This window comes from Mycetomoellerius zeteki, unplaced genomic scaffold (genome assembly GCF_001594055.1).
Source record: "Mycetomoellerius zeteki isolate Tzet28-1 unplaced genomic scaffold, Tzet1.0 scaffold275, whole genome shotgun sequence".
In the NCBI taxonomy this organism is placed as follows: Eukaryota; Metazoa; Arthropoda; class Insecta; order Hymenoptera; family Formicidae; genus Mycetomoellerius; species Mycetomoellerius zeteki.
The window spans coordinates 118,588-130,591 of record NW_017257255.1 but is presented as its reverse complement, the minus strand read 5'-3'; the positions used below and the strand labels follow the sequence as shown (position 1 = coordinate 130,591).

The 12,004-nt window shown below is 32.9% G+C and overlaps 1 protein-coding gene across 1 annotated transcript in view; it reads left to right on the top strand.

Annotated features, from left to right (window-relative positions):
• Nucleotides 1-11,215: 11,215 nt before the first annotated feature.
• LOC108724139 (myb-like protein AA) overlaps nt 11,216-12,004 on the top strand; it is a 2,903-nt gene continuing 2,114 nt past the window's right edge. Inside the window, 5 exon segments of the mRNA XM_018450332.1 lie at nt 11,216-11,229; nt 11,312-11,417; nt 11,522-11,719; nt 11,848-12,001; nt 12,004. The exon segment at nt 12,004 is cut by the window's right edge and continues 2,114 nt beyond it. Of these exon segments, the coding sequence (XP_018305834.1) occupies nt 11,319-11,417; nt 11,522-11,719; nt 11,848-12,001; nt 12,004 (452 nt within the window). The 5' untranslated portion in view covers nt 11,216-11,229; nt 11,312-11,318.

The following is a 12,004-nucleotide window of genomic DNA, read 5'->3' as shown; positions in this document are numbered from 1 at the left end:
GCATCTCACTTTTTGTCTCCTCGCACTCCTTGAGTATATGGTTCATGTTTTCTTCTGCAGCCAAATATAAAATATAATTAAATTCAGTTCAAGTCCAAGCAATTAATATTAATTTAGTAATATTTAATTAAAAATGAGAAATAACAACTAATAATATATGTAAATTGCAGCAAAATGAAATAAAAACAAAATTAAATAAAACAGATTAATAACAAAATAATCTAGATTCATTTCGCGATTTCTATCGATGCATCTTTTACTGCGAATGTCCCGGAAATGATACAGGAACTTCATTTCGTCGCTTATTCCATATCTATTGTATTTTATTTCAATAATACATTCATAATGTGAAACTTATGAAACAGCAATTTTAATAAATCTATTAATTCTATTTAATAAATCTATTAATAATTAACAAATATTTATTGAAAAACAAAAATTACGCCCTTCAAAAAGAGTTTATATGTCTATTATATATTACTTTATACCTTTCACATTTTCATGAAAAAAATCCGCTATTAAATTTGCAAATTTAGTTTTTAAAAAATGCATACTGAAAGATATATAGAATATGTGAATTTATTTAATAATAATCTATCGGGGAATATTTATAAATTTACTTTAAAATACATTCATCGCGAAACAAAAATACTTGAGTATTTTTATAAACAATATAAATTCAATTTACATCCATGTTACGTTCAATTTACATTCACGCTTCACAACATTTTTGCGACGATCACCTCACTTCGCAATATCTCTACGAAAACTGTTATCTCAATATTCCTGGGAAAATCGCTTCGCCTTGCAATACCCTTGCGAAGTTCAATTTTGTAATTTCTTTACGAATATTATTTGACAGCAATCGCTATCGAAATATCGAAATCGTATTTAAAAAATTGAAATTTAAACATCATGGCTATCTAAAAATTGCAATACGGATCAAATTGCCACTCAAACAGACGAAAAATATATTCTCATAAAAATTTTACAATTTATAAATACAATAAAATTCGTGTTGTATATATAATAAAACTAATCACGAACATAAATAATAATAAAATAATATATAAATAATATATGTAATATAGTATAAGTAATAAATTAAAGCTGTAATAACTGCAAAATCGTTGACGTAAATATTATTAATTACCTAAATAAAATAATTACGAGAAAATTATGATAATTATGCAAACTTAATCTTACAGAATTTCTTAAACTCCGAAACAAACGTGCAATAAGAATATAAGAACGGAAACGAAATAAACTAAAGAAAAAACTAAATTGTGATCGGTATCAATTCGTTCAAAATAATCTTAGCAAAATTTTCTAATTTCTGTGAATTTAACTCTATGAAAGTAATATCTATATTTTTCCTTGTCAACATAGATATTATTATAAAATTAAAAAACCGGTAAGTAAAAAATTGCAAAATGTATTAACAAGCGTAAAATAATCATAATGTTTATTTTCCATGATTTATGAAGTTCAGGCAAATACTACGTTAAAAAATCCGTATAAAAAATTAAAACATCGAGAAGAGATAAGTTGTATAAGTTAATAATATAATAAATCGTATTTACATTTAAAATACACGAATCATATTTTATTATATGGAAAATTAATTCTCAACACATTGCAAGATATATAAATTACAGTTATTTTTTAAAATATTTCTTTATAATAATCAAAATATAATTTTTATGTATAATATGTAATTCAATATTAAAATATATATTAAAATGTAGGCAGAATTATAAAATTTATAAAAATTATGAGATATTCACAGTATTCTTTTCACATTGTGTGAATTTGATTGTGTAAAAAAAATTGTTTTAAGTTATATTTCTAAAATGTTTTTAAAAATAGTCAAATTTTATCGATACATATAGTATTCTACTAATCGTATTCATAAAGATATTTCATGAAAATAAGGGAGAGAGAGAGAGAGAGAGAGAGAGAGAGCTGAGAGCTAGAGATAAAGAGAGAGAAAATATTTCAATAAATAGTTCCATTTTAATTTGCTGCTTGAGAAAACGTTTTGTTCTCTCTTTAAAACGGGAAGATTATAACTTTATACTTTTTCTGATCGACATTTACAATGCAAAAGTCTGCATGTAAAAATCTATAAGAAATAAGTGAATCGTACTGATTTCAAAAACAGCTTATCATCAGTGAAAAAACCATCACCTTTACCCTAAATTCTACTCACCGATTCAGATCAGGACCACACTCACAAGATCTACAACAAAAATATAATACCGATTAAATTAGATTTAAACGAGTTTAACAGATAAATGTAAGTTTTTTTTTCTAATAATCTTCTAATAAAATAATTTTCTAATAAAAGAAATATAGTTTCTATATCTGTGGAAATATAGAAACGACGTGTTACCTTCAAAATATACATATTACTTAATTATAAGTTGTAAATTATGAATTAATAAATTATAAGTTGAGAATAATAAATTAATGTCATAACTGTAACTAAAAGAATTATCAAATATTCTTACAATAGATTTGCGCGTTCTGAAATATGTATAATAAAGTAAAATTCCTATGAATATTATAACATTCATGAAAGAATTATTAAAGGCTATTCCTTTTGCAAAAGGAATTGAAAAGACTGTCGATAAGACATCGATAAAACGATAAAATAGGAATATTATATTATCTACATTATCGATTTTTAAATATTAATTGTGGTATTATCGAATAATTAGCGATGTCATAATACATCATATTCTCTCATTACAATAAGAACTAATACAGAAGTAAAATCTTTATAATTAAATCGTAATATTGTAATATTTAGTTAAGGAGTCATACGGGAATCACAATGCATACATTTTAACGCCATATACGAGTATCATGTACATTATTGTTAGTTGTTACACATCATGCTTGCTTGCAAAAGCACAGTGCACTTGACCTCTGTACGCACTTTTGAACCAAACATGTGTTTTATAATGTATTAAACAAAGTTGTGAAAATTGTTCTACTTGTACGTCTCATCGAATCGAAATGAATACGTATTAACTCCGGTATATACGCCACACTTATCAAAAACTTAATTTATTCAGTATTATTTACTATGTTTAAAGTAAACGAACTATATCAGTAAAAACTTTGTACTGTTTACTACTATGAAAAAAAATATTAGAAATCCGAAATATTTATTTTTCGCATTAAGAAATGAACTTTTTGAAACCCTTGCATTTTTACCGTATATCCTATAGAGATGGGATATATGGTTACTCATAGGAGGAGAGGGGGGTACGTACGACTCATAAAAAATTTACAAATAATGCTTATAAATAAGACATAAAATGATACAATAACTTATAAAATACGTTTATAAAGTTTTGTTAAGGAATAAGAATGATAAATATGAAGTAATAAATAATAACTACAATTTTCCTACATATATTACAAGTGTTATGACATGAGGTACATATTTCATGTAATATATTTATTGCATTTAGTGCAATGAATTCAATCTGCGCACTTTGTATGCTTTGGGCATAAATCCCATCCGCTAAAAATGCCGTATATCTCAAACAGGTTGGATATACAAGACAATAAACTAAACAAAGAATACGAAAGCAAAGCACTTGTATTTTACTATAAAACATGCTTTACTTATTCCTCTACACGTACGTATCACGAAATAACCACTAAGTCTTTTACACGCCCTACTGTAATCATTTTATGTAGATTATAATTTATGATGGCGCTATTTATTATAGTGACAAATCGATTCAACTCACAATAATTTTATTAATATTAACAGTAAGAAGCTGAAATCATAACACAATACTAATATAACATAAAGACATGTAACAGAGTAGGTGCGGGAAAATTACCTCCACTCCTTCTATTTTTTCTAACTTCTGCGGCGTAAATCCCAACGCGGCGTATTTGCCGGAGTTACCCTATAAATACACATCGCTATGTGTGTCCTTTTTTTTTCTTATGCATCTATATTCTATTTAATTGTGCGATGAGAGATGTAAGGCACATGCAGTCAACGTACATAATCTTTACATACTAAAATTTACATACGAAAATTAAAAAAACTCAAGTTTTTTTAATAGAGAGAGAACAAGGAAAGAGACATATATATTTATTCAATGTATAAGCATAAATAATTACGAAAGATAGAGATTTTTAATTAATTTACTATAAGTATATAATTATTTTACTTAAAAGAAGAATTTATCATAGTTTATTAAATGTATTGTGTAGTGTGATTATATTTATTTTTATATAAAAAAAATAGAGAGAATTAGAGAATATTTTGATATAAAATTTATAAAAATTATAAACATTGTTTATACAGAAAAAATATAAATTTATATTATATTATATTCATCAAATCTCTCTCCTCTCTCTCTCTCTCTCTCTCTCTCTCCATTCTATTTAATTACTATTCTATGTATTACATTAATATATTGATCTTCTAGATGCTGATATCTCATCGAAGCAAAGATTACTTTAAAAACTTGTCTTGCATCATCGACACTAGAAAAAAATATATAAAATTGAAGAAGTACTTATCACTCTCTTATCGAACTGTAAAATTTGTTCTCAGATTTTTATCTCATTTCACATGTCCAATGTATATTACTACATATACGAATTAATATCGCATGGTACATAGAACCTGTACGCCTATACAGCACAGCGACACATATCGCACGCTATATTGTAACAATACAATAAAGGACCGCCGTATCTCCACATCTGTATTCTCTAAAATTTTAATTACGGCGTTCACGCTTACCAAACAATTATCGTCGGGCGCGCTACGTGCGGCGTTCTCTCCTCGGGGCTCCGTTGTTCCACCTTCGTTTCACGGGCCGTACGTGCCCCTAAGGTAGTGCCCCGCGTACGCACGTGGAGAGAGTGCTGGGGCTCGTTCGAGAAGACCCGTGCGTTTCATGTAATTTTCATCGAGTGGGTGGATACCCATTATTTCGCATTACAGGGTCCTTACGATCGCGTCGGTCATGCGGATCGAGCGGAACGATCGCGTATTAACGACCCGAGAACTCGCGCGAGATTTCTCGGGCCTACGTACAATTTTGCGCAAACCGCGACATACGACAATCGATAGGATTTTTTTTCTCTCGAGCATTTTTTCCTTAAATGTGAAATTTAATTTACTTTATTTGCAATGTCACTTATACTAAACTCTTCGTTCGTTTTACAAAAAATATAAATATGTCTCATACCTTATTTGTATCTGTACTGTGCGTTACGTTTAATCTCTATTGCTAATTTTTTTATTTTGCAATATATTTATTCCTATTATTTCTAATATCTCTTCTATTGTGCGCAGAGCCTTAGTCTTGCAGCGAATTTTTAAATTGTTAATTGAAGAAAAGTGAAGTTTAATTTAAATCGTTAAATATATAAGCTAAACCGATCTCACAAATTTACAATTAGACGATTTGAAATCACTATTAGAGTCGTCTATCGAATTATTGCAGAAAGAAAGAAAATAGAGTCGCACACAGGTCAGATATGTGTGTGTGTCGCACGGTTTTACAAGGATCCATAACAACGCCGGTATATGGTCTTTTTGTTTCTTAATGCCGGATCATTAACGGCACCGCATTAGCGAACGGTCCCGAGCGCGAGTTAACGATAACAGATTGTACAGCGGGGCGCGATGTTTGCGAGCATTATTGGCGCCACTTGTACATCGTTACCGGTGTACGTGACGTATCGGCGGGGTATCAGAGAGGTCCGCACCATCCACCATATCATTATGACGCCTCGCAGGCAGAACTATCGATCCCGATCGATGATATTAATAGTCGCTAACTACAGTCCTCCGAGCCGCCCGTTTGTGCAAGTTCTACAGCAAGTTTCAGTATAAGGCGCTTTTCAAGCCATTGGCCGATCATCCTTTTTTTTCTATAGCCGTCATTTGTCGCACTAATTGTTTATAATTGTTCTATCAAGGCCGAGCGTACATGGATATGCGCAAAATTGTTGAACGAGGGCAATTGTACTATTTCAAGTACGGTCGAATTTATAAAAATAACAGAAAATCCTCAAATATCGAACATGATTTTTTCGATAATTTTCAAACGAATCTCAAATTTACATTAGCAATAAAGTCGCATTTACAATTAACGTCGTTTCAAGATTACTTACGCTTGATGCGAGCGCATTGGAAAAGAAATCTTGATCCATTTTCCAAATTTTCTGCGATCTACAGCTTGGAGCTTCCACAATCTTCAGCTTGGAATTCAATTCCCACGAATACCTATAGTGACATATACATAGGCTTTTATTTTTCGGCTGAACATTGCACGATTCATCTTTCTTCTTTTTCTCTTTAGCTAGAGAAAAAAAAAAGAAAAAACAGAATTAACAGTGTAAAAGATTCTAGACTTAACATTAGAGATGCGACGTTCAACAGAATGTTTATTTTGCAATTGTTGGAAGTTTTCTTTGTTGAGATAGAACTGTTTCTCCAACGTCTATTTTTATTAATGTAGATTAACTTTTTAATCTCGGTTTAACATATTAATTCCTCAAATAGAACATAAATCATCATGACATCAAAATAATGTCAAAATAGTTCCAAAATTATTATTAAAAGTCACTTTTTAATTAATCATAATTTAATAAAATGTTATTTTGAAATACCTATACGCGATAGTGTCTTATTGTTCTGCATATGTATACCATATATATATATATATAGATCTTCTTTTTCTCTGATTTTTAAAATTAGAAAAAAATAAAAAGTAAGTTAAACCGAGAGATCAAAGTTAATCGATCTACATTGATAGAAATGGGCACAAATTGATAAAAATATAATCCAATTAGTGCGAAGAAAACTTTCAACAGTTGCAAAATGATCTGCAGAACGCGACCATTCCCTGCAGTTCTCATACAGCTCACATTTTATCCAAGAGACGTCTGAGAGAACGTAAAGGCGTCTTTAGGACGTCACTTGGAGATCTATGCTATATAGTTTGCTATAGATATGCAATTATCGAATCTCCCTTCGATCAATAGCGCGGCTACTTGATAATCGCTATTTTATTCTTTAGATTTTTTTCGTACAGTTTGAAAATCGATAGAGATCTAATTGAGATACGTTCCATTATTCACTGAAAATCTATGATTCACGTAACATATAGATAATACTGTAGATTTGCAGTATTTGCAGTGAATAATGGAACGCAGCCTCATAAAATTGCATCGACAATCGATAAACAGACAACAATAATAATTACCATATTCGATCCAACGCATTTAAATTGTTTCATCGATGGCGGTCCGCCGCGCGAAACGACGACGTTCGATGAAACGGGATTACGAACATTCATTTGCTCGATATCGAACAGGGCTGGGTATTTTTGCATTTAAAATGCCATTTAAAATGTAATTCTATTTAAAATGCTAAATGTAAAATACTTAAAAAAATGTATATTAAAATTAGGGAAAACCATTCTGTATTTGAAAACTATTTAAAATATCTATTTACCCATTTTACATATAAAGCGGATTCGAAAAACATTTTACATTTTAAATACATTTTTTTAAGTATTTTATATTTGGCATTTTAAATGATTACCCAGCCCTGATATCGAAATGGATAAATATGAATCCGCTAACTGCTAACTAAACGACAATTAATCTGAACTATCTGAAGTTGCGCGCGATCGTTTCGCCGCGAAAGATCGAGCGAAGGCGCGCGCGAGATAGGGAATTTGTAAGTAACTTCACGGCGCACAGTGGATCGAAGCATAGCAGATTGCGGACATAGCAGAAATCGGTCTGATATAATGACAAAACAATGATTCTATATACTTTTTAATGCAAATATGAATTTTTTATGATGATTTCATATGTTAATTAGGTTATTGTATAAATCCAAAGTTTTTAACGTAATGTTTTATATATCTATAATAATTGTAAAGCTTTACCATTGACATTTTATAAGTGCTTCATATCCATCCAAAATGTATTACGTGAATATTGCATAGTTTAATTTGTATCTCGTGTGTGTGTGTGTGTGTGTGTGTGTGTGTGTGTGTGTGTATTTTATGTGTGAGCGGTTGTGCGTGCACGCCATGTGTACGCGAATGCAATGCAAAAAATCATATTAAAAATTGAAGCATTTCTAGCAATAGATCACACATATTATTATTTAATAAAATAATAAATTAATACTATTATATGTGTTAAGTAAAATATATAAAATGGATTTTCTTTGAAAGTTTGAACATTATATTATAAACATAGAGTATATCTAAATTCGGAATGAATCTTCGGTTTAAAAAATTTTATATATTTTGCGAATATGCACCTATCTGCTCGTTCCAATTTGAACATGTAGTGTAATGTTTACTGAATACAATGCAATTATTGAAAATGCTAACAACCTTAAATATTTTTTTAAAACTTAATGATAAATTAAATAACATTCACCTTTTTCCATATATCGTTCCGGAAAATATTCAAAAGAGGTTGTGAAACTGTTATTAAGATCATTTCTTTATATTTAAAACTATAAAGTAAAAAAATCTTTTATTGAATTATAAAAACCGTATGGAAATAGTGCAACCTGAAAATTTGATGCGGAAGTATCGAAATAGTTACGTATATCAGGAAGACCTATATTGTGATAGATTTCTATGCAAATTATGGAAATATTACAAATAATTGACCTTATTACATGAATTTACAATTAATTTATTATCAGAATTTTTAATTAAAAGTGGTAATTTCGATAAGTCAGTTTTTTCATCTATGTCCGCTATTTCTTGTGCTTCGACCCACTGTGAAACTTTCGGAAAGGCTGCTACCACGGAAGGGGCTCTCAACTTATAGGGCGGAATCCATAGACGTTGTTCAAGATTCGAGATGGTCTTAAGCTAGTGCATGAACCAATCAGAGAGCCGTATTAGCATCTCATGACATTGGCTGCGTTCAGCAGAACGTTCGTTTTGCAACTGTTGGAAGTTTCCTTCGCGCTGATTGGATCATACTTTTAGATCTAGAAGAATGGTCCTATCTCAGCAGACAATCATAAAACGGTCGCAAAACTGTTGAGTCTGCTGAACGCAGCCATTGCTTGAGATTAAGAACGGACTATGGATTCCGGCCTAGATTAACAAAGTACCGCGATGGGAAAAATTGAAGTAACGTATCTTTGGAGCCAAAATGGCTATCTAAAGCAGCGATCTTAATTCATAGAAAATTGACCAATCATAGTCGATTATTCTTCTCATATTCGACTGTGACTACGTTTACACGGCTTGATTTACGCCGAAGTTACAACGTCGATGTTATGAAACTGGCCAATCATAGCTATTCCTCAGAAGAATGGAATGATTGTGATTGGCCAGTTTCATAATATCGATGTTATAACTTCGGCGTAAATGGTTCCGTGTAAACGTAGTCTGTGATTGGTTAATTTTCTACGACTTAAGACTCTACGGCCGGTATTCATAGTCGATTCTTATTTCAAGATAGTCTTAAGTAATGTCTTAAGATGCTAATACAGCCCTCTGATTGGTTCGTGACATCTCAAGACTGAACTTAAGCCGTAAGAAATTGACCAATTACAGTCGAATCCGAGGAGAATAATCGATTGTGATTCGCCCATTTCTTATGGCTTAAGGCTTAAAATTCTATTGTAGATCCGGGGTAAGAACTGACTATGAATACCAGCCTCAATCTTCAATATGTAGTCTGATTCCAGCCTAAAGCCTTGTGTCCACGATGCTAGAAATTGGTCCGAGATCTCGGAGAGAGAAAGAATTAACCAATCACATTTAAACAATTTAGTCACATGATCAATGCGATTGGTCAATTCTTTCTTCATCCGAGATCTCGAACGGATTTCTAGCATCGTGAACACTGGGCTTAAGGCCGGAATCAGACTACGCATTGAAGATTGAGATCGAAGATTGAAGATTGAAATTTGACCAATGAGGGCAAAGGAATTTTAGCTCCTATTGTTTTGATTGACCAAATTTCAATCTTTCAATCTTCAATCTCAATCTTTAATGCCTAGTCTGATTCCGGCCTAAAGCCCAGTGTCCACGATGCTAGAAATCCGTCCGAGATCTCGGATGAAGAAAGAATTGACCAATCGCATTGATCATGTGACTAAATTGTTTAAATGTGATTGGTTAATTCTTTCTCTCTCCGAGATCTCGGACCAATTTCTAGCATCGTGGACACAAGGCTTAAGACCATCTCGAATCTTGAGTAACATTTATGGATTCTGTCCTTTGTATTCTAGGGACACTACCAGTTTGCAGTGAAAACACCTGCGCGCGCACAAATGCGCATACGCCATATTAATTTAATATTATTAAAACGACGGACGACAAAGGTTCATGGAACAGCCGTGGTGAGGGCGTTAGGTGTCGATTGGACGCTGTGCAGTGTGCAGCTCCCGGCAATTCCCGGGAAGATAATAAACAAAAGGGACGATGGCTCGTCTCTTTTGAAAGACATCTTTCCCTTGTCAGGAATGTTTCGCGTCGTGTTCGCGGCCGTTTGAGGTTATTTTCTCGCGAGTGAGACACCGCCATCGGGGTGAGTGCCCACAAAAAGAAACGCGACGTGATCCGCTCGTATCCTCTACCCCTCACCCTCCCCTCTGCTCGCAATTTAGCGGTGCGAGCTCCGTTGCGATTTTGACAGGTTATGTTGACAGGGCGCGTGTAACCTTGGCAGTGCCTCGGGACGACCTCGATCGGTCGAGAATCTGACTAGTGGAATTATCGTTCTCCCCTTGTGTCGCGTTACGTAATTACTCTCAGTTTGTTTCACAAAAACCGCGCAGCATAGCGCCCGCAGGCATCACGGGGTTTCATGCGGCCGCATCTGTCATAACGTGCCGCAATTCCGACCGCTCGCCGCGCCATATTGGTAGCGAAGTGTTTTCATTTGGTAATTCCTATTTTTTTTCGGAACACCTCACACATGCGATACGCTTTTATTGTCAAAGCGGTTGCGAAACAAGAATCCTCGATACTCCGGGTCTTCAATAGGACGAGCTTTGTACATGTAACAAGCTATACTAATTTGGAAATGATTTCGAAAATCAGTCATTTTTAGACTCGCATGTTGCTTTGAAGACTTAAAAATTCCGATCGCGATATAATCTGCACATATGCGATTTTGAAAGGCAAGCGAGATCGCCGTTTGCCTATTCGAACATTACTAACACCGAAAACACCTGTACGAAAAATAAAACGCACATTTTAATAGCACATTGAATTTTGCGTGTAGGATTTTCGCTATTGAATTGATTAACTTTCAGTTGCAAAATGACAGAAAGTAGTGTACCCAGAATGAAGTCCCGTAATGGAGCACGACTCTTTAAGAATCCACCGCAGCCGCACATGTGTATACAAGATTTTATACAGGTATTATACCGTTGTGATAACAGTGCTGTTACTGCAAGAGTTTATTATATAACTTGTAGAAATCAATGGCGTGAGTATTATATAAATATCAATTTTCTTGATAGGATACTACAGCTCCATGTTATGTAAATGTACTGTCTTGGGACAAAATTGCAATGCCTCGCAGACCTTCACTGCCTGTGCCACTCTATGGAGGTATGAGAGTGCCACCCCCTCGCACAAAGACAGAGGCTATAGTGTTTGCTGTAATGGCTAATCCAGAAGTCCTACGAATAAATGGCAAGAATGCTCAGGACACTAAGGTAAGTAAAACATTTTTAATCTGTAGAGATTTTAATAACAAATATTCCTTGTTATATTAACTGTAAAGGAGTATAAAGTCTGTAATATTTTCATCACCTATTATATCGCAACTATTATTTTCTAACAGAAGCGTACGAGTTTTATCGAGTTACTATTAGACTTCATAGAAGCGATGAACGTAGGGATAATTTTCCATCGTAATTATACGATAATGAAAGATCGAGATATCACGGGTGAGCTGAAGGAGGTTTGGAATGCAGTGTTAGCCATACGCGACAACGAGC